Source organism: Haliotis cracherodii, unplaced genomic scaffold (genome assembly GCF_022045235.1).
Source record: "Haliotis cracherodii isolate W230 unplaced genomic scaffold, xgHalCrac1.p SCAF_17, whole genome shotgun sequence".
Lineage (NCBI taxonomy): Eukaryota > Metazoa > Mollusca > Gastropoda > Lepetellida > Haliotidae > Haliotis > Haliotis cracherodii.
The window spans coordinates 9,026,854-9,051,142 of record NW_027266272.1 but is presented as its reverse complement, the minus strand read 5'-3'; the positions used below and the strand labels follow the sequence as shown (position 1 = coordinate 9,051,142).

The window sequence follows — 24,289 nt, the reverse complement described above, 5'->3', positions numbered from 1 at the left end:
AAACCAATGAGCACGGGTATGGTGCTGACAAACCTAGAAACATAATCGGGGCGAACCGGGATTCGAACCCACAATCATAGGTTTCTGGCGTGCCCAAGGGACGCAACTCTGCACAGCGAATCGCGGCACCTTAGACAACTGGGCCACCCGTGGCCCACCCGTTAGCATTCAATATATATGTAACAAATACTAATTATATAAAAACAATAGATCATTTACATCCTAACTTAGCAAATATCAACATAAGTAAAGTTCAAATAAACATTAGCAATGCCTCCATCAGTGACAATGTTGCCTTACGTTGATCACCTGTAGATGATTATGATCATTGGTTTGTCAGGGCCATCTTAACACCTAGGACCTGCATCACTCTGGCTTCCCCCCACCTTAAGTTGACATGCTCGATACAATCGAAATGCTTGTTTGTTAACACTGCACTCAGCAATATTCCAGTTATTTGACAACAGTCTATAAATAATCAAGTCTTGACTAGACAATCCAGTGATTGACATCATGAGCATCTATCCACGCAATTGGGATACGATGACATGCGTCAACCAAGTCAGCGAGTCTGATCACCCGATCCCGTTAGTCTCCTGCTACAAGCTTGGGTGGCTACAGATCAATTCTAATCTGGATTTGCATCGGGGAAAACTGATCCAAAATATCAAAGCAACGAGAAACAACTCTCACTGGCTTTGTCAATTTCTATGATCACATATGTTGTGACAAACACAATGAACACATTGTTCTACCAACACAGTAAACAAGCCCTGTGAAAGCGGCGACATATCCCTGAATCACAAATCTACACTCAAGGTCCAACTACATCCCATAATATCGCAAACAGACTGAAACAAGCACTTGACAGACTGGTGAAGGAAGACGACATGAAATACAAGCCGAGAGTGGGCAACAGAGAAACAACTGATCAATGAATACGAAACATTACCTTGAACAAATTTCAACATTCTTGCTCCCAATATATACTAGCTCGGAATCGTTAATGACGATTACCATATTTCTATGCCTATTATCGCAGTGATGCTATTAACGAGTTTCTGTAATGATGGCAATCAACAAGCAGGTCAGTGTGTATTTGCCATTGTTCTGTAAGTGACTCTGAGTAGACAACAACACTGGTATTTTCGTCATGTCAAGAGGCTGACAACCATGGAGGCATCATGCGCAGATTCATACTGTACGTAATTTTCTTTCTTTGTGCCTTTTTTCTCAATTCATCATTCAGATTCGTCTTTTATGATTAATGTTGCATTTATGCGTAGACGTATTATGATGATTGTATTTTGACCATGGCAGGGTTTAAGATCAGGGCCGGTTCCACAAGGCAATCTCAGCTACTGCTGTTGTAAGTCATAGTTAATGTATGTGAGCTACGTTGTCTTAGCACTAAAGATCACTTTGTGGAATGTGGTACAGATCATTTACTACGATCAGACTTTTACGGGTTAATGATATTCTAGCTATACCAAAGCAGTATGTAATTAATACTTTAGTTTTCGCCAGACGTGCAAGTGACTGATATTATGTTTGTTTTTTTGCTTGCTTGTTTGTTGTTTTACACCGCACTCAGCAATATTCCAGCGATATGACAGCGGTCTGTAAATAATCGAGTCTGGACTAGACAATCCAGTGATTGGCCATCTGCTATATGATGGCGATCTGTAAATAATCAAGTCTGGATAGACAATCCAGTGATTAATATCATGAACATCGATCCACACAATTGGGATACGATGAGACACATCAACCAAGACAGCGAGTCTGACCACCCGATCCCGTTAGTCTTATGACAAGCATAGTTGCCTTTTACAGCAAGCATGGGTTGCTGAAGACCTATTCTACCCCGGATCTTCACGGGTCCGTAATTCAAGTGAGATTAGATGCATCAACCTAGTCAGTGAGCCTGACCACCCAATTCTGTTAGAGGTTTCTAACTGCAAGCATGGGTTGGTGGAGACCTATTACCTACCCGGATCATCACGGGTTGACTGATATTATGAGCACATCCCACGAAGTAAGGGCTCCATGATAGTAACACAATCAAGAAAGTCTGACCGGGTTATACAGGGCCTCTTACAAGCAATAAAGTGCATGGGACCTATCTAAAGCAATCCTGGGTTTACGCCTGATGACGTTACAGATTAGCAGGAAAACATTCCTGAACCACATGGATTTATCTCCAGCTTGCGATGACAGAAGGAACACATACCACTGACAACTTTTTCCTCATAGTGAATTATAAGGCTTTGGCCATGTGGGCTGGGATGATAAGGCTTTGGTCATGTGGGCTTGGATGATGAGGCTTTGGTCATGTGGGCTTGGATGAGGAGGCTTTGGTCATGTGGGCTTGGATGATGAGGCTTTGGTCATGTGGGCTTGGTCTTGTGGGCTGGGATGACGAGGCTTTGGTCTTGTGGGATGGGATGACGAGGCTTTGGTCTTGTGAGCTGGGATGATAAGGCTTTGGTCTTGTGGGCTGGGATGATAAGGCTTTGGTCATGTGGGCTGGGATGATGAGGCTTTGGTCTTGTGGGCTGGGATGATGTCAGGCTTTGGTCTTGTGGGATGGGATGATGACGCTTTGGTCTTGTGGGCTGGGATGATAAGGCTTTGGTCATGTGGGCTGGGATGATGAGGCTTTGGTCATGTGGGCTTGGTCTTGTGGGCTGGGATGATGTCAGGCTTTGGTCTTGTGGGCTGGGATGATGTCAGGCTTTGGTCATGTGGGCTGGGATGTCAGGCTTTGGCCATGTGGGCTGGGATGATGAGGCTTTGGTCATGTGGGCTGGGATGATGTCAGGCTTTGGTCTTGTGGGATGGGATGATGTCAGGCTTTGGTCTTGTGGGCTGGGATGATGAGGCTTTGGTCTTGTGGGCTGGGATGATCAGGCTTTGGTCTTGTGGGCTGGGATGATGAGGCTTTGGTCTTGTGGGCTGGGATGATGTCAGGCTTTGGTCTTGTGGGCTGGGATGATAAGGCTTTGGTCTTGTGGGCTGGGATGATGAGGCTTTGGTCATGTGGGCTGGGATGACGAGGCTTTGGTCTTGTGGGCTGGGATGATAAGGCTTTGGTCTTGTGGGCTGGGATGATAAGGCTTTGGTCATGTGGGCTGGGATGATGAGGCTTTGGTCATGTGGGCTTGGTCTTGTGGGCTGGGATGATGTCAGGCTTTGGTCTTGTGGGCTGGGATGATGTCAGGCTTTGGTCTTGTGGGCTGGGATGATGTCAGGCTTTGGTCATGTGGGATGGGATGATGTCAGGCTTTGGTCTTGTGGGCTGGGATGATGAGGCTTTGGTCTTGTGGGCTGGGATGATCAGGCTTTGGTCTTGTGGGCTGGGATGATGAGGCTTTGGTCTTGTGGGCTGGGATGATGTCAGGCTTTGGTCTTGTGGGCTGGGATGATAAGGCTTTGGTCTTGTGGGCTGGGATGATGAGGCTTTGGTCATGTGGGCTGGGATGACGAGGCTTTGGTCTTGTGGGCTGGGATGATGTCAGGCTTTGGTCTTGTGAGCTGGGATGATGAGGCTTTGGTCTTGTGGGCTGGGATGATGTCAGGCTTTGGTCTTGTGGGCTGGGATGATCAGGCTTTGGTCTTGTGGGCTGGGATGATGTCAGGCTTTGGTCTTGTGGGCTGGGATGATGAGGCTTTGGTCTTGTGGGCTGGGATGATAAGGCTTTGGTCTTGTGGGCTGGGATGATGTCAGGCTTTGGTCTTGTGGTCTGGGATGATGACGCTTTGGTCTTGTGGGCTGGGATGATGAGGCTTTTGTTTTGTGGGCTTGGATGATGAGGCTTTGGTCTTGTGGGCTGGGATGTCAGGCTTTGATCATGTGGGCTGGGATGATAAGGCTTTGGTCTTGTGGGCTGGGATGTCAGGCTTTGGTCATGTGGGCTGGGATGATAAGGCTTTGGTCATGTGGGCTGGGATGATGAGGCTTTGGTCATGTGGGCTGGGATGTCAGGCTTTGGTCTTGTGGGCTGGGATGATGAGGCTTTTGTTTTGTGGGCTGGGATGATGAGGCTTTTGTTTTGTGGGCTGGGATGTCAGGCTTTGGTCTTGTGGGCTAGGATGATAAGGCTTTGGTCATGTGGGCTGGGATGTCAGGCTTTGGTCTTGTGAGCTGGGATGTCAGGCTTTGGTCATGTGGGCTGGGATGATAAGGCTTTGGTCATGTGGGCTGGGATGTCAGGCTTTGCTCTTGTGGGCTAGGATGATAAGGCTTTGGTCATGTGGGCTGGGATGTCAGGCTTTGGTCATGTGGGCTGGGATGATAAGGCTTTGGTCATGTGGGCTGGGATGTCAGGCTTTGCTCTTGTGGGCTGGGATGATAAGGCTTTGGTCATGTGGGCTGGGATGTCAGGCTTTGGTCTTGTGGGCTGGGATGATAAGGCTTTGGTCATGTGGGCTGGGATGATGAGGCTTTGGTCATGTGGGCTGGGATGTCAGGCTTTGGTCTTGTGGGCTGGGATGTCAAGCTTTGGTCTTGTGGGCTGGGATGATGAGGCTTTTGTTTTGTGGGCTGGGATGATGAGGCTTTGGTCATGTGGGCTGGGATGTCAGGCTTTGGTCTTGTGGGCTGGGATGATGTCAGGCTTTGGTCTTGTGGGCTGGGATGATGAGGCTTTTGTTTTGTGGGCTGGGATTATTTAATGCTATAAGTGGATTTGGGGTTAGACTACATGGATCTTCAGTACTGAAGAACCCACAAAATACAGTAGAGTAATCTTCAAGAAAAATAGTGATATTTTTACCTTAATGCAGGACATATTTGTCTTAACTTTTTATTTTGAAGCACAAAAATGATCTTTGTTGCTATTTGAGGATATTAATCATATGAATACCATGAGTAGCTCTAAAAGTTTTTAAAATATACAAAAATCAGATTTCCTGACAAACATACTGTCAGAGTTGGGACGGTTCACTGACATATAGCTGTTTCTTAATTCATCAAGTGTCAATGCTGTATCTTATTGTAGGTCGATACAATCAATGGTAATGATATGCTATATAGTTACCAGTATGTTGCAAGTATCAAGGCTGTGCACAGAACAATCCAGGGTGTTTTCAGTGTGACATTACGTCCAAATGGGACATATCCACCAAAAACATGGACTTTATTATAGTCTAAAAAATATTTGTTTCCTCTCGTGTGACTCTTAGTGTATCATGATACGTATCGTATCTTGACCTCACATTAGTGATACGTATTACATTTCATATCTTGACCTCATGATAATTAGATGTATTGTATCTTGACCTCACAATAGTGAAACGTATCATATTTTGACCTCACAATAGTGATATATATCGTATCTTGACCTCACAATAGTGATATATATCGTATCTTGACCTCACAATGGTGAAACATATTGAATCTTGACCTCACAATAGTGATACGTATCATATCTTGACCTCACAATAGTGATACGTATCGTATCTTGACTTCACAATAGTGATACGTATCGTATCTTGACCTCACAATAGTGATACGTATCGTATCTTGACTTCACAATAGTGATACGTATCGTATCTTGACCTCACATTCGTGGTATGTATCACATCTTTGAACTCATTATAATACCTAGTGTATTGATGTCAACTGTTTAACTGGGTTATGATACAATTGTAATATGACTCAGAAATGTGGGCCCAGTACACACAAATGTACAGAATGGACACAGAAATAGAAATGGTGCGTACAAGGGACGCACAATAATATTCATTGTACCACACCCTTGACAAGAAATATACAGGTCCCACAATTACAATAATGATCAAATCTTACAGTACAGTACAGTACAGTACAGCACTTACTTACTCTACAGGACTCTTGAAATTAATTACTGGGGTACCTCGTCCTCAGTTTTGTTAGTCAAGGTAAATCTCTGATATCATTTCTTCCTATTCAGGGTTAGAAATTGGCACTAGTCCTGTACTCCTTGCCAAACAGCCCAATAGTTAAGGTATCATAAGGACTAACAGAAAATTTCCATTTTTACGAGTTTTTATTATATGTTAGCATTATAAGGACAAGTGCATTAATTCGGTTAATTTCTACAGCTGCTACTAGACAAACATGAAGACCTCTGAGATAACATGTACTGTCAGTGTCATAGATGAAGCACTAGCTGCATGCTATTCTGGGCCATACGGTATGTCAATGCTGGTGTGCAGCCTGTATGTAGGTACAGATAGCTGCCCTATCGGGCAACCAGGAAGTGTTGTATCTACCAAGCTTTCCTCTGCCCTGGCTCTACAGCAGGGTCAGGTCATATTGTTGCTGCTATTTATAAGATATGTGACTGTCGAATGAGTGTAAGTGAGTGAGTGAGTGGGCGGGTAGGCGAGTGTTCGGTAAGTCAGGCAAGTGAGTGAGTTGGGTTTCAGTAATACCCATGATGCTAACGCCTACTCTCTGAAAATATATAATTTTAGTAGAAACAAAGAATTATATTTAAATTGAACAGGAGTCCAAGTGAGATGGGAGATCTGTGGCAAATCTAGACTTGCTTCATTTAGGGCTACAGCATTATAACAAGGGACTGGTTGAAGGGAAAATAATATGGTTCAGTGAGTGAGTGAGTATGGTTTTACGCCGCTCTTAGCCATATTCCAGCAATATCACAGCGGGGGACACCAGAAATGGGCTTCACACATTGTACCCATGTTGGGAATCGAACCCGGGTCTTTGGCGTGATGAGCGAACGCTTTAACCACTAGGCTACCCGACCGCCCCTTATATGGTTCAGGAACTGTGAGACAGGCTACCTTACAGCCAGGTGGGAAGTAAACCTAGATGTTCAGTTGCAACACTTACACTTGAACTTACACTTACCCAACCACCCAAATATGTACACTGGAAACTGTCAGAGTCAACTGCTCATCCATTAGATTAGCTTATCATTCGTCAGTTCAATTTCTAACTGATCATGCTGATTATTTAAAGAAAATTTACATTTTAAGAAATGATCAGATTGGTAAATGCCATCATGATTACAGTCTCAATACATTGGAGTCATAAACTACTGTTCTCTCGGACTTTGCCCAACAACAGACCTTGGACAACAACTGACCTTGGACAATAGCTCAGTCCCTCTTGACTGGGCTGTGATTGGACGAGACTAAACATGGCACTGATAGATCCTTGGTATCGAATAAAAACAAATAGTGGACTGCATGAAGTTTGTAAAAAAAAAAGGGTCTCTCGACAAAATTAACATTAGTAGAGCAGTTTTGCTGTAATTATTATCGCTCAAAACAAACTTGAGGTAAAGGCATGTCTTCATGTTTATTTGTGTTTGTAATTCTAACCCCCTGGATGTTATACATGCGCAATATAAAAAGATATGATACAGATTTGTCCTACTTTTTGGGACAACAAGTGTTGCCAGAAAGAGTGAGTGAGTGAGTTGGGTTTAACACAGCGTTAGAAATTGGCACTAGTCCTGTAGTCCTTACCAAACTGCCCAATAGTAAAGGTATCATAAGGACTAGTAGATATTTGCCACTTTTAGTGGTTCTGCTATATCATGTATATGTTATCATTATAAGGACTAGTGGATGTTAGTTTCTACCACTGTAACACCGCTTTTAACAGTATTCCAGTTATATCACGGCGTGTCAGCTTAATGTGGGAGGAAAGCCCGAAGTGATGCAGGTCATAGACGTTTACCACTTCGGTAAAACCCACGAGCACGGGTATCAGGGTTAGAAACTAACTGTTTTAGTCCACTAGTCCTTATGATGATAACATAACATAAACCCTTAATAATGACCAATTTCTACTAGTCCTTGGGATACCTTAACTATTGGTCAGTTTGGCAAGGACTATAGGACTAGTGCCAATTTCTAATGCTGGGTATGGTGCTGACAAACCTAGAAACATAATCAGGGCGAAACGTGATTCGAACCCACAATCATAGGTTTCTGGCAAGCCCAAGGGACGCAACTCTGCACAGCGAATCGCGGCGCCTTTGACGACTAGGCCACCCGTGCCCCCGTTGCCTAAAACAGTTACCAGTGGCATGGTAACATTTCTGTCAGGCTAGGTGAAATATACTCCTACCGACAGACCGACTGTCAGGTAGAAAATTTCAGCACTTATAGTATTTGTTTTTGACAGTCACACATTGTACCCAAGAGGGGAATCGAACCCCCGTCTTTTTGTGTGGGTCTTTGGTGTCATGAGCGAATGCATTAACCACTAGGGAGTACAATGTGTGAAGCCCATTTCTGGTGTCCCCCGCCGTGATATTGCTGGAATATTGCTAAAAGCGGCGTAAAACCATACTCACTCACTCACTTTAATCACTAGGGGGTACAAGGTGTGAAGCCCATTTCTGGTGTCCCCCCGCCGTGATATTGCTGGAATATTGCTAAAAGCGGCGTAAAAACACACTCACTCACTCATAAATGAGCTAAATGATGATATGTTTATGATCTACTCTTACATGGCTTGATGGGACTAACATTATTTCAGACACTGGCTTCACAGCAACCCATGCTTGTCATACGAAGCAAGTTATTGGATTGGGCGGTCAGGCTCAGTGACTGTTGACTGTGTGTCATCATACCCCAATGACGCCGTACACTGATCTGGTCAAGAATCGATTATTTACAGGCCACAGTCCAGTTTCAGAACACCATTTTAACCTGGATGTGTTGAATTTTGGGTTGTCTTAAACTCAATTTGTAGTCCCAAGAGTAAGAAGTATGCTTAGTGTCTAAGTGTACATTTTGGACAAAAACCAACTAGTTTGTAACATTATTCTTGACTTCGCACACTAGTGGCCATGTCTAACCCTGCTGGGGGACTTGTTTAGACAGTAATAAAGTTGATTTGGATGTGTCAAATCCCGAATTATTTAGAGTGCTTAGAGTTCTGTCACATAGCTGGAATAGTCCTACATTAAACAAAAAAACAAAAAAACAAGTTACTTTTAATCGTGTAGTCCTCGAGGAAATCCTAAGCAGTAGCAATGGGGTTATCTCCCTTTGACCAGGCATGATATTTTATCAAGCTTAGGTCTTTTATTATGGGACAGAATTGGGGGTTGTCATGGAAATAAATTACACCACTTTGGGGAGGGCTGTGAAAGTAATGTAAAGTGCTTTCAATGCTTAATATATATACTGGTAATACATGTGTCACTTTCACGATGACAAATAACTAAACTTACAATTTTGTAAAACAGAGCTGGCTATGACACCACTCTCTTGTTTTAGCTGTAGATTATTTGCAACAAACTGACAGTTTATTGACCGAGTTTGATTTGAATTTTAAGCTCATGCATTAAATCTAAGCATGTGCATTACAAATGTACTGGTTACAACAGTCAAACTGCACAAAATGCATGAATGTGCAGTACAAACTTACTGACTAGTTCAAATGGATGGATATCAAAGCCTAAAGTTAACAATACTCATGTACTATGAATGTACTGCATGATATTTCCATGCAACACATTTATGTTCATTTGCTTATTTATTTATTTATTTATTTCAATTTACAGGCTGTATTTTAAATCTGATAACACAGTATTTTGTTACTTTGATGCTGAATTTAGTTAATGTTAAACGTATCTTCAGGGCTTGTAGAATTTCAATTTTCAGGGGGTATTGCTATGTTGTCACTATTTGGTCCAGTAGATGTTCTATCCCTGGTAACCCTTGGAAAAAGATTCTACAGGCCATGTAGGTGACAACATTTTTTTCATACATACAGCAACTTCTCAACCAAGACGTCATTTACAAAAAAGATTAATAACAGTTGTGGTTTCATATAACCATGGCTGTCACGCAGCCTCATAGAGTTAAATTTGTGCTTTATTTCCCCTTTTAGTTTCGTATGTATTGTTTTCACTCTAAGTCTGCGGTTGTTATAAAGGTATTAAGAAACTGATCATACGTTTACTTTACTTTTCCTTACTAAACTAACATCAAGAGGCTGGACAAAGCACCATGATTTGGTTTGTTGTTTTACGTTGCACTCAGCAATATTCCAGCGATATGACAGCGATCTGTAAATAATCGAGTCTGGACTAGACAATCCAGTGATTGTCCATCTGCTACAGTAGCCTCACTTTGAGCTTGATCTGAATGGCACAATGCTTAAAATAGCCATCCAATCAAATAACTGTCAGGAGCGAGAGCAGGGTTAGAAACCAACAGTTTTCGTCCACTAGTCCTTATAATGATAACATATAGCAAAACCCTTAAAAAGGGCAAATTTCTACTTGGCAAGGGCTATAGGACTAGTGCCAATTTGTAACGCTGGAGAGCAATTCCATGGTTAGTTGCTAATAGAAGCAATGAAGATGATAAAGTCACTTCATAAAGGAAGCTTGGTGAGCGGGTCCAGGTTACTTATCGTAAAGAGTGAGTGAGTGAGTGAGCTTGGGTTTAACGCCACTTTTAACAGTATTCCAGTTATATCGCGGCGTGTCAGCCTAATGTGGGAGGAAAGCTCGAAGTGATGCAGGTCTCAGACGTTTACCACTTTGGTGAAACCCACGAGCACAGGTATGGTGCTGACAAACCTAGAAACATAATTGGGGCGAACCAGGATTCGAACCTACAATTTTAAGGTTTCTGGCGTGCCAAAGGGACACAACACTGCGCAGCGAATCATGGTGCCTTGGTCCCCTGGGCCACCTGTGACCCCTTTATCGTAAAGAATAAGGTACAATATACTGGATAACCAAGGATGAGATGATGTGTGCTCTGGAACTGCAACCAATGCAGTATTGATATGACAATGAGGCAGTATTGTTTTGATGATGACGATTATGAAAGGGTGACATGTAAGCTTTGATGTTCATTATACACAAGGAACTGTAGAACCAAGAACTTCCGAGTGACTGGCACTGATCCAGAACATGTGCCCTTTCCCCACAAAAATTAAATGTAAGTCCAGGGCCTTGTTTCACAAAACGATTGTAGCGCAAAGACGACCGTAACTCCCATACTTTAACAAAGACTTACGACAGTCATAGCGCTAAGACGATCGTAACTCCCATACTTTAACAAAGACTTACGACAGTCATAGCGCTAAGACGATCGTAACTCCCATACTTTAACAAAGACTTACGACAGTCATAGCGCTAAGACGATCGCAACTCCCATACTTTAACAAAGACTTACGACAGTCATAGCGCTAAGACGATCGTAACTCCCATACTTTAACAAAGGCTTACGACAGTCATAGCGCTAAGACGATCGTAACTCCCATACTTTAACAAAGATTTACGACAGTCATAGCGCTAAGACGATCGAAACTCCCATACTTTAACAAAGACTTACAACAGTCATAGCGCTAAGTCGATCGTAACTCCCATACTTTAACAAAGACTTACGACAGTCATAGCGCTATGATTTTTTTGTCAAACGGGGCCCTGGGGACTATGACCAAGTGATGTGGGCCCTAAATGATGTCTACCACTGTGATGACTGACAAACCCTGGACCACAATCAGGGCAAACGATCATAGGATTCTGGCACACTTAAGGGACGCAACTCTGCACAGCACTTTAAAGCAATTTGAAGACCACTCAGCCACACTTGCCCCATCTCATATTCCATAAAACTACAAGCGAATTTAACGCATTTGAAACCAAAATCATAATCAAAAGATCCTGAACACTGTAGTGAATCATAAAACTAGAAGCAAAGTGGAATGTTGAACTCACCCCCTACAGTTGGTGCGCTTCTGTCATTGGTCTGTACTTTCTTCAGCCTGGCTCCGCCATGGATCTGTCCCAGCAGAGCTCCACGGCCGCCTCCTCCTCCCCCACCCTTTCCAAACTTTCCAGCTGGAGGAGGAGGGGGGGCAGCGGGGGCAGGAGGGGGAGGGGGTGGCGGGGGCGGCATCCTGCCCCTGCTTTACAGTCTGGATCCTAACGCTGAAACACAACGGACCAAACATTAGCAGAATGCAACAAATAATATGATAATAACAAGTGATGATTTCAGGCAGTATGAACTATATTGTCTATCAACATGATCAACAGCCATATAAGCCAAGAACAGGCCAGGACCTTCCTCAAGTGCAATATGGACTTTTACTGCACCAATAGGGAGACCCTAACTGACTTGTACCACAATGGCCATTAACATGCTTTGCTTTGTGAGACAATGAAAAATCGTGCACTGAGCATGCTGAGGCTCGCTTCCCTCTCGTCCGAAACAAATCGTGTAACCTTGGTGCATTGCTCATGCGTGGTCAAGAATATCAACCTGCCGAAACAATTAACATAATGCACTTTCGGCCTGAACTTGACAAAGATCTTCAAAGCGGTTCAGATGAATCACTATAATTTGGCAACATCCTTTATGTAACAGTCTGTCATCCTCATCAGGAAATGTTCAGAAATATGTGATTGTTATAAATATTCAGCATACCAGGAAATTAATTTTAGTTTAATGATAGTTTCTTAACACAAGTTGTTTTGAGTCGTGGAACCCACATCAAAAGTTGTGAAAGTGATTTATCTACTATTTTAACGTGCCTGTGGCAGGCATTGTGGGTAAAAACATTATTTTATCACAAAACTTGTTATTACATGTTTTGTCTTACATTCAGAGGTGTTACATTATTCAAAACAACAGCCTAAAACTAAGTACTGATATCAGAGATTCTCTTTGTTGTTCAGAACATATTTCTCCCATCGATGAAATATGTCAGCCTTGCGAAAATGAAAACATACTGAGTGAGTAAGTTGGATTTAATACCATATTTCGTAAGAGCTGTCTACGCATGCAATTGGGATACGATGACATGCATCAACCAAGTCAGCGAGCCTGACCACCCGATCCCATTAGTCGCCTCTTACGACAAGCATAGTCGGCATTCACGGCAAGAATGGGTTGCTGAAGACCTATTCTACCCTGGATCATCACGGGTCCAATCAATGAATGACGTATCTCTTTCCAGAATGTTGGGCAATACACATCCTTCTCTTCTCTACTGATCCCCAGCTTGTGACTTATACGCATTAACAGACTCGTCAGGCAGAAAAAGATGAACGAATGAATGAATGAATTGTTTGTTGTTTAACGCCACACTATTCCAGATGTATGACAATGTCTGTAAATAATCAAATCTGGACCAGACAATTCTGTGATTGACATCATGAGCATCAATCTGTGCAATTAGGATACGATGATATGCATCAACCAAGTCAGCGAGCCTGACCACCTGATCATGTTAGTCGCCTCTTACAACACACAGTCGCCTCTGTGCCTGGACTTTGCGTAGTACTGAGTATGTACTCCCTCAACCTGTACATTTCTTCTTATATTAACAGCTGTAGAAACTAACATTCTTAGTCCACTAGTCCTTATAATGATAACATATAGCCAAACCCTTAAAAATGGCAAATTTCTACTAGTCCTTATGATACCTTAACTGTTGGGCAGTTTGGTAAGGACTATAGGACTAGTGCTAGTTTCTAACACTGATACAGGGGCAGGACGCCCTTACACAGTATCTGAAAGCAGGCTGTATACAGCCGATTTCACGGTTCAAAGACAACCTTTGGGAAGCAGCAGAAGGGTGCATGGCATGCATTGAATACGCTATCAGGAAGTGAGGGAGGTATTCACCAGTTCATGAATATTACACAACAGTGTGCCTGTGTCATAAATCAACAACTACGCCATCAAAATGGTTATGTGTCAGCTGGGTGTTGTCAACACAAAATATTGCGTTCTATGTCGTGTGTATGTGTCCTTCACATACCTGCTATCAGTTCTTACAAACTAAAGTTTGAACCGACAATTTCCAAATATCCTTGGTCACAAAATTAGCCTTTTAAACATGGAAATCCACATATAAACTTAGCTCTGAAGACAAAATCTAACACTGGAATGATCATACTTTTTCAATTACCGAATTAAACGTAATAAGCGCCCAGGGCGCTCTCAAAATTATAAATAGGGGGCGCTTATTAGAATATTATTTTGAGTTGAAAGATCGTAAATTTCGTGGTTTATGGTAACAGCCTGAAGTGTTTACATACGACAGATATATTTTTCAAGAATTTAATTGCCCATAATTGAGGGTAATATAACACACGAGTGCATATTATACACGAATAAATAAGTCTTGTGTACATTGATCAATCGGAAGGGGTGCTGATTGGGATTGTTCACTAGCCAATATATTAGCAAATATTGCCGTGGGCGCTTATTAGAGCGGGGCGCTTATTACGTCGAATACGGTAAGTCAAAGTGTGTCAGCGATTGTTTACTGGCACAAATTTATGCATACATCATTCCCTTATAACAGGATATATTTTGTTGCCAGCAAAAACTCCATGGGCTCCATTCAACATAATGATCGCAGCGGTAAGGTGATCTTAACTCCCATACTTGCGACTCATAGACTTGCGACAGTTGTAGTGCTACAATCGCATGCTGTTTGACTAGCGAGTGAGTGAGTTAGGGAGGTTTTACCTCACCACCCTTACATAATCAGCAATACCTTAGCTCATAGCTTGGTTCTATAAAATATTTTGTTCAAGATTTCAATTTTGAAAGAAGAAACCTTTCCGACTGGCTTACAAATTTGGCCTGTAAATTGTCTTCAACTTGACATTTGAGCTCTGGAATTGGTTTAAATTTATCAGTATGTCTTACTGTTTTTGTCATGACACCTGTCCAAGATAAGCCACATGTCCAAAGCCGGTGTAGTGAAGAGGCTGCTTCAAACATTTGGGCCTTGTCAATACTTACGAGCTGATTTGGCTGTCATTCAGTTCGATCTTTCAGTACATAAGACAGTCCAAATCTACATAAATCCTGACCAGGACAGTCATTATAAACTGCAGGCATCAAGTTCAAGATCTCCAGGTTCAATAACTGTTGTGTGACCTTTGACCTCATAATATTGACTGATTGGACTAGCTGTCGTACTTGACCTGTGATTACATGACATGTCAAGCTGAATTCAACATGTATCCAATGTTTGAAATAAAGGGAGTTCCTAGCTGCTGAATGAAGGAATTTCTATTTTTAATTTTATATTGTAACAATACAGTGAGTGAGTGAGTGAGTGAGTGAGTGAGTGAGTTTGTTTTTAGCAATATTCCAGGTATATCATTGCAGGGGACACAAGTAAATGGGCTTCACACAATGCACCCATATTGGGAACTGAACCCGGGTCTTCGGCTCAACGAGCGAACACTTTAGCCATTAGGCTGCCCTACCGCCCTGTTACAAAACAGTCGTGACCTTTTTGATTTCATACATATTTTCAAAAAGCAATCTATCTACCACCAATATCTATTTAAGTCACCAGCAAGTATCATCAGGTGCCGGCTTTACCAGGCAAGTTTGGGTACCTGTCAGCTTGGTCTCTGACATACCAATTACTGACCTGTTTGGTTGACCAGAGACCTTGACCTGTCTTTCAGTGAGTGAGTGAGTGAGTGAGTGAGTGAGTGAGTGAGTCCATATATTTCAGCCATGTCGTGACGATGATATGGTGAAACACATGTATACTTGAAAAGTATGACCGACTGTAGACGATGAAACAAAGGAGAGATGATGCTTATGGCGCAAGAACTAGTGCCTCGGTCATGGCACAGGGTGCTGACTCGGGGGTGACTGAGTAGTGGTTAGCAGTAATTAGCCTATGGTTTGGATAATAAAGCCATTTAGTAATTTTATTTTTAAATGCAAATTTTTTTTCGAGTATTTTCAGGTACAGGTTTAAGTATCAATACCAATTTGCACTCAGTGCTGTCCTTCCTGATCAATTTGAACATTTTCTTTTCTTTCAGACTATAAGAGAGATGTTTGAGGTGGACGAGGCGCAGAATGGTGGCAGTCATCTCTTGCTGACCATGTCTGTCAGTGCTGGGGAGGGAATGATCAGCTCCTGTTACGAATGAGTGAGTGAGTTGTGGTTTACGCTGCTTTTAGCAATATTCCAGCTACATCAAGATGGAGGACACCAGAAATGGGCTTCACACATTGTATTCATGTTGGGAATGGCACCTGGGTCTTCCGCGAGAGATGCTTTAACCACTCACCGCCCCTCAAACATCATGAATAAACCAACATCCTAAGCCATCACGAAAGTTTAAGATACAGAGATGCACAATCACTCAAGTTAGAGAACCTGACTCATCAATCCCCTTTGAGTTACGACAAGCATGAAGTAATGACCTTGAAATGCAAGGTCAAGTGGAAGTCATGTTTGGGACCAGACTTTACTGACTGACGTCACTGGCTTAAAGACTTGGGGTTAGAACTCCAGTTTCAGATCCCAAATACATAAAATGATCTGCTACAGAGTTGCCAACTACATAATGGTAAAAGTGGCAGTCCACAAGGAAATGTCATTAGATCTTCCTTAATTCCTGAATACTAGTCTTTTTCATTTCCTAAACACACAGCTATGTTGAATCACATCCAGGTTGTCAAATCAAATGTGGGAAACATGAATCACGACAACCAAGAATGATAACCAAGAATACAAGAAGGAAATAGCTGATATTTTGCTCGAGACAAAACCACCAGGACATTATCGTGATTTTATCCACTTTTGATTGGTCATTCAATACCATTACAAAATCCAAAAAAACAGTCATTGACATACACTTAAGACAGATTACCCTTTTCCTCATGAAAGAAATGATGAGGAGGAATGGTTCAAGATGCCATGGCAACCAGCTACAAGTTGCATGATGGTCCAATTATTTAGAAACAAATCTATTTGAGTATCAGCATGTACAAGCAATGACAGCAGAGAACTAGTTCCTAACTGTATTCATTAGTTGCTTTAACTGTGTAGAATTAACTAAATTCCTCGTATATTTTATTATCGCCCGCCCGCCCGCCCGCCAGCCCACTCTCTTGCTGGTTGAGACTGGAGATAAGAAACACATAAAAAAATATGGATGGTCTTTTTGGTTTTTCTTAAATTAAGACACAATCTCATTAAAATCAGATCTAAGTTCTCGCTAAACTAAACAAAGATTTGAGGACATCCCATTACAGGTCACGTCAGAATGACCTTTCGTGAACTTTGACCGACCACTGAAACGATAAACAAGAAGTCAACATCAGCCAATTAGAAAGCAGCTTTCTTGGGCTTTACGGTACCTGTTTCAACCTGACGACTTCCATTTTGACGATGCTTGAAAAGTATGTTGACACAGTCCTCGATTAAAATTTTGAAAACTGAACAAACGAACATTCAGGAATGTCTAATATATGGTTGTGATTGTATTGCAGTGCTTCCCACGTACTGTGCAACATCTATACCATTCAAATGTTTATCCCACGGGAGCGAGAGATAGATGATAATTTTGACAGAATCAGTCGTACGGGCCGTAACTGTCTTTTTTGGAATACCCCGTTTTCGAGATTGCATGATTAGAAAACTTATTCCAACTGTCACTTTCATGATCTGGTAAGCGACGCTTTGATTGTTCGGATGTAAGGTCGTTCTGACGAGACTCGTAATGGGATGTCCTCAGATCTTTGTTTAGCGACAGCGAGAACTAAGATCTGATTTTAATGAGATTGCTTAAGACAGTGAAAACATTCTCTTAGCTAACATCAAAGAGTAAATGCTTAACTAAGTAAGTCATTGTAGAATTGAGATAAACATACTGTGTTTTCAATGTTGAGATAGGTTACCTGTAGATTTAACTGCATCAAATTTAACATTTGAAATGTCATGCTGAACTTTCAGTTCCAAAATCAATTTACCCAGTAATGCTGTTAATCGACAGGTAACCTAGCTCTACACTGAAAACAAAATTTGCTTATAACTAGCTGGGAAAACGTTATTTTATATAATATGACTTTATGGTCTAATATTGCGCTGTTTGTCCTCAATAAATTAACATGCATAGAGCTCCGGATAAGCTGCATATCTGCGTAAAATACGCATCAGGAATGCAGAAATATGCAGTAAAATAAAATCAAAGCGTATCAAATACGCAACGAACATTACAGATAAGCTACAAAAATAAAATTTGTGTGCATCATCAAAATATTGTGAAGTAACCCTGCGTATATGATTAGCAAATCAGCAAGTTATTTTTTTTTAAATTATAAATGGGCATTCCGTCACTCCACGATGACAGTTACATCATGATCATTTGCCATCACACTTTCTTGTGCAAGAATCGTGGTATTTTTGAGTCCTATAAAGCTCTCAAACCCACACGACACCAGTTTGCAGGGACTAGATGAATAGGGTTATTAAATATTCAACTTGAATACCCACGTGTAAAAACTGGTGGGTAACAGAAATTTGAATATCCAGATAGAATTACTGATACCCAATGATTTTAAAATGCATGGGTGAAACACCCGCAACACCAAAAGCTTATCTGGAGCTCTGCATGCATCTTCCATGGTCACCACAACTTGAAATTAGTGGGGTTCCCTCAGTCGAAATGGAAAATCAAATTTGTAAACAAATATCTCTTCACTGGAATTTCACGGAGAAAATAATGAAATATTCAGTGTAGGTAGGGCTTAAAATAATTTAGAACAGAATTTTAGTTATATTACAGCATGTGAGTTTATTGTTGGCGGAAAGCCAAGACATGCTGGTGGTACATATGTATGTAGGGCGTAAACATTAACAACAATAGTCAATAGAATTGAAGTGAAACTAGTTTGTGATGAAGTACTCAAGCCTGAAGAGAACCTGCTTACAAACTAAAATTCTGTTATTTGTTTGCTTTAAAATTACAGAATTTGACAATCTAAAATATCACACCTTTCCCTGAATTAATCAACGCTCCAGGTGAGCTATGTATCACCATAACCCAATGAAGGTTGAGTTGCTGGCATACAAATACAAATGAAACAAGGTACAAACAGTAGTACGACATCACTGCGCAATGACCTTTTCAACTTGAGTGAGTTGGGTTTAACGCCGCTTTTAACAGTATTCCAGTCATATCACGTGTCAGCTTAATGTGGGAGGTGCAGGTCTCAAACGTTTACCACTTCTGTGAAACCCACGAGCATGGGTATGGTGCTGACAAACCTAGAAACATAATCGGGGCGAACCGGGATTCGTACCCACAATCTGGCGTGCCCAAGGGACGCAACTCTGCACAGTGAATGACGCCGCCTTAGACGACTGGGCCACCTCTGCCCTACTCTTCAACTTGAGTACCTGTATTTCTTGAAAGATTGTTATTTACTGATGAGTGAGTGAGTATAGTTTTACGCCGATTGTAGAAATATTCTAGCAATACCATGGCGAAGGACACCAGAAATGGGCTTAACACTTTGAACCCATGTGGGAATTGAACCCGGGCCTTCGGCGTTACTAGCTAACGCTCTAACCACTAGGCTACCCGACCACCCTTATTTACTGATCAAATACAGGCATCAAACATACATGAACTCAACTGCACTAAATACTGCATGCATAAACAGGTGCTTGTTAATTAAGACATGAATCTCAACTGTGTGACTTTATAAAATATGTTACACATTTTATCATGTTTATGTAACTAAGTTATTGCCACAAACTATCATCTAGTCTCTTAAATGAAAATTTCTTACAGAAAAAAAAACAGTTGTTAAATTATTTTGATAAAACATAATAAAAAGAACCCGGAGACTGTCTTCACTTTCAGAAACTGCAGTAAACTAGACTTGCCACCTTATATGATCATAATTATAGACTTGCATGGGCTGTATTGGACATATTTGTTTCAGGGCATATACAGTAAATGTTTATAACGAACACCTAATAGCGAACTGAGTGAGTGAGTGAGTGAATTGGGTTTAACGCCGCTTTTAACAGTATTCCAGTTATATCACGGCGTGTCAGCTTAATGTGGGAGGAAAGTGATGCAGGTCTCGGACGTTTACCACTTAGGTGAAACCCACGAGCACGGGTATGGTGCTGACAAACCTTGAAACATAATCGGGGCGAACCGGGATTCGAACCTACAATCATAGGTTTGTGGCTTGCCCAAGGGACGCAACTCTGCACAGCGAATTGCGGCGCCTTAGACGACTGGGCCACCCGTGCCCCCGGTAATCACTTGAACAAAAATACTAATTAGAAGTCACCTGAAACAACATTGTATGCTGAAATATAACATAAAAATATCTACTCATTGGGGCTGGGACGAGTCAAAATTTATTACCCGGGTACCTACCCAGTTATTACCCAACCCTACCCGGGTACCCGCTGTAGGTCTCAAGAGATAGGTACAAACTGTCCGACTGGGAAAAGTTTGACCGTAGCCCTAGCAAAATGTATTTAGATACACTTATAAAACGATCTGGTCATACATACACTGATGTTAACTGCACAAAGTTTTATCTCTTTTTTTCAAACATGTAAAAGTCAGAAGGAATGCGTGCATAGTCAGGAAGAAATGGTGAGTGAGTGAGTTTGGTTTTACGCCACTTATAGCAATATTTCAGCAATATCACGGCCGGGGACACCAGAAATGGGCTTCACACATTGTACCCATGTCGGGAATCGAACCCAGGTCTTAGGCGTGACGAGCGAACACTTTAACCACTAGGCTACCCGACCGCCCCCAGGAAGAAATGGGAACATTATTGACTTGTAGTGTGACCATAGAGTTTTGTCATTAAACAATATATCATGTGACTAACCACGGGTCCGGGTAGTTCTGTGGGTATCCGGGTCCTCCTCAGTACCCACCCGACCTGGGTACCTGAGTTACCTGTCCCAGGCCTACTACTCATTGGCGCAAATCATTCAAGAGGCTGGTCCAGTGGAGTAAGACTACTTTTAAATACCCACAGAAAGGTATCACTACCCAATGTGAATGATAACAAGGAAGTAAATACTCAATAACTCAAAACATTATCTGGAGCTCTTATTTATGATATTACTTTCACAGCTGATGTTATCAGTTTTATGAGGAAGGAAGCCTCTTGTCAGTATCTTCCAAATAACCCTGTCAAGTCCACCAGCGTCATGCAATAACAGATACACGAACCTTCATCCATGAAAACATTTCTTGAAAATAATAGTAATTGTCTATTTTTTTCCAAATGTACTTTTTCTCCTCTGTAGAAACAATGAAACTAGACTTGGTTAAATTTGATCTAGACATGCCTTGGCTTTTAGTAAAACTTATTTTTGACAGTCATGGCCCAGGACTTCTTAAATGTGTCAACTGCTGGTTGTATTCTTGGCTCATGCTACCATCAAAAAGAAACTGATGATGATGTGAATGAGTGAGTGAGTTGGGTTTAAGGCCGCTTTTAACAGTATTCCAGTTATATCATGGCGTGTCAGCTTAATGTGGGAGGAAAGCACGAAGTGATGCAGGTCTCAGACGTCTACCACTTCGGTGAAACCCACGATCACAGGTATGGGGCTGACAAACCCAGAAACATAATCCGGTCAACCTTGGATTCAAACCCACAATCATAGGTTTCTCACGTGCCCAAGGGACGCTCACAGCGAATTGCGGCACCTCAGACGAATGGGCCAACCGTGGCCCCCCGATGTGAATGAATTTAAAATATACAATATGGCATTCTTAATAGCATTTAATAGTCAGTTGTTAATATATATCACGTCACCAGATGCATACTTCTCTCATGCATATTGATTTTATCTACATGCCTATATTGTGTTCTTTTATGCCTATTTAGAAACAATAAGATGCAAGACATCTTGAGTTCTTCATCTCTATCCAGCCCCCATGCGACCCCTCATCTCCTACCACAACCATTGGTCTCAGCGCCAGACATACACAGACAGTGAGACCCTCTCAGAATGAAGGGGACAAGGCGAGGAAAAATAACTGAAAACAGCCGAACTGAAAACAGTCGGTGGAGGGAGAAAGCAAAGTTTTTCTCCACGACATTCATGGTCAACCTTTAGGAATGCCAACCAAAATGAAAGCAAAGAAATATCAGTTCAATTACATTTCTCCAGAGTCAAACATGTAAACCCAATATGACTCACTGTTTGACATTAAAATGTCATCCTAGAACAAAAGTTGTGCAAGAGGAGAAATGGCAGCAGCAGCATCCGACAGTCACATCTGGATTGTGGAAGTTCTCCAGCTAGACACCCTCAACATCTAAAAAACACTCACATGATTCTCAAGACATTATGTCGGAGTTCACTGAAAACAGCTGTTTCCTATTCACATGACTAGGGTCAAAGAGCAAATGCATAAAATTGACAAGCAGTCATCATCACAAGGATGAAATATATTCACAATGTACACCATCCCAGTTATACCGTTTATATACAACTACTTATGAGGACACCATACTGCTTTCCTGAAACTAATTATGAAGACAACATCAACTGTCAGAAAAAAATTATAATCATATAAAAACTGTCCAAATCCAAGGAGCTGAAACACAGGAAAGCCTGTGTCAGGGTCAAAGGTCTGAGGTCACAGGAGGCGAAGTGAGACTGTGCAGTGATTACATCTCTGTGAATAAACCCCACCTCCTCCAGCACTGGGGCAGAGATCGGATTTCACAGAAGACCATCACCAGCTGCTGTAGGCAGATTAGCTTGCCCCACTGACAGAGTGCTGAGACACCACAGGGGCCTTATTATAGAAACCATGTTTGTTTACTTTGGTGGGGCTAGACAATGACATACCTGGCTGGAAATAACACTAATAGCTTTACACTAATCATGCTGATAATTGGTGTACTTTTGTCTTATCATTATCTGATGTAATTGGTTGGATTTGACTTGACAAGAAATATAAGTCTTGTCTGACATAGACAATGTGATCTGTTTCCAAATCCAATTTATCAACATATGATAGCCTGATGACTTTTGTTGTGCTTAGATGAATTCAAAGTTTTTAAAGTCTGAAAAGACCCTTAAAATCATTCTGGTACTGATCAACATTATTACCTATGAGGTCCAAGTTTGTCGTAAAAAGGCGACTATGTTTGTCGTAAGAGACAGCAAACAGGATTGGGTGGTCAGGCTCGCTGACTTGGTTGATGCATGTCATCGATCCAAATTGCATGAATCGATGCTCAAGATATTAATCACTGGATTGTCTGGTCCAGACTCCATTATTTACAGACCGCCGTCATATAGCTGGCATATCGCCGAGTGCGGTGTAAAACAACAAACCAACCAACTTATGAGGACTGTTACTCAGTCTGATCACGGATTCGCATTGTCGTTAAATAATGTGAACATTAAGAAACTTTAAACTACAATTGACATTCACCTGGTTCCACCACTGTCAACTCTGAACGGACTTTCGTATGACTGATTGTGTCTGTTTTTACGCCTCACTCAGCAATATTCCAGCAATATGAGGACAGGCTGAAGATAACACAACCAGGGGCTGATATGATGAGCAACATCCCAGGTAAGCCTCCATATTCATGCTAGGTCGCTAGACTACCAAATTGCGCATGTGACAAGTAAAACTGCATTTGATGGTAGTGCTCACGGACTAGCAGCATTTGAGGGCTGTACTTCTGGACAAGTTTTCAAAGGTTCCAATTTTACTACATATTGAAACTGAACAAAACTGACAGAAACATTTTAGTGGTGGTAAAAAAGAACTAGCCTAACAACTGAGGACGATTGAAATAAGGTTTACATGAGTCATCGAGGCTAGAGTAGACAAGAAAATAGAATTTCTCAGGCTGCTTCTAAGGGTACACTGACATGCAATGTACCAGGCCTGACCACATGATACACATGTGATTGCCTCTGGTCTGTCTCCTAGAAGCTAGAGATTAACTAAAATAAAAAACACAACTAAGTCTAGAATGATTTGGCAAGTCTAGATTGCCCCAGCTCTTAGCATTGTTGTGGGCTCCATTTGGATTTTTCCTTTTTGTTTTGTAGATTAATATTCTTAAATAAGATAACTTATTTCCGGGACTAAAAGTTAGCCTAAGTTTTACCACAAAGTATAGAGTGCTGGAGGCCTATTCTAACCAAGGGCTCAACAGTGTTGGTTTGACAGATATATAGAGGCTAATATAGGTCAAAGTCCTCTGCTCAACCTTAGTAAATGCCCTGATCTAATGTTTGACCTGCAAACAATTTCCTTAGTAAATATACACAAGAGTCACCTTTACTCAATGCATAGTCTCTGAGCAAGTTTAAATTAGTAGTTAATTGAAGTAGGTTGTCAGTGCAATACTTGACAGCAGAAAACATCAATAAAATGCCACATAAACTGAACAACCATATAAATAAGATCAAGCAGCATGTGGTATCTGACACTGGAGTGTAACTATGAAAATTTTGCCTTAAACAATTAGATGACCTTTG

The 24,289-nt window shown here is 41.6% G+C and overlaps 1 protein-coding gene across 3 annotated transcripts in view; it reads right to left on the bottom strand.

Annotated features, from left to right (window-relative positions):
• The window catches only part of LOC139464878 (WAS/WASL-interacting protein family member 1-like), a 49,715-nt gene that overhangs the window by 18,548 nt on the left and 6,878 nt on the right, over window positions 1-24,289 (bottom strand). For 2 of the 3 annotated variants that reach the window (XM_071246445.1, XM_071246447.1), the window contains exon 2: window positions 11,715-11,927. In XM_071246445.1, the coding sequence (XP_071102546.1) occupies window positions 11,715-11,895 (181 nt within the window). In that variant the 5' untranslated portion in view covers window positions 11,896-11,927. Of the gene's footprint in view, window positions 1-11,714; window positions 11,928-21,976; window positions 22,090-24,289 lie in introns of those variants that run through there. The other variant, XM_071246446.1, reaches the window with a different exon arrangement.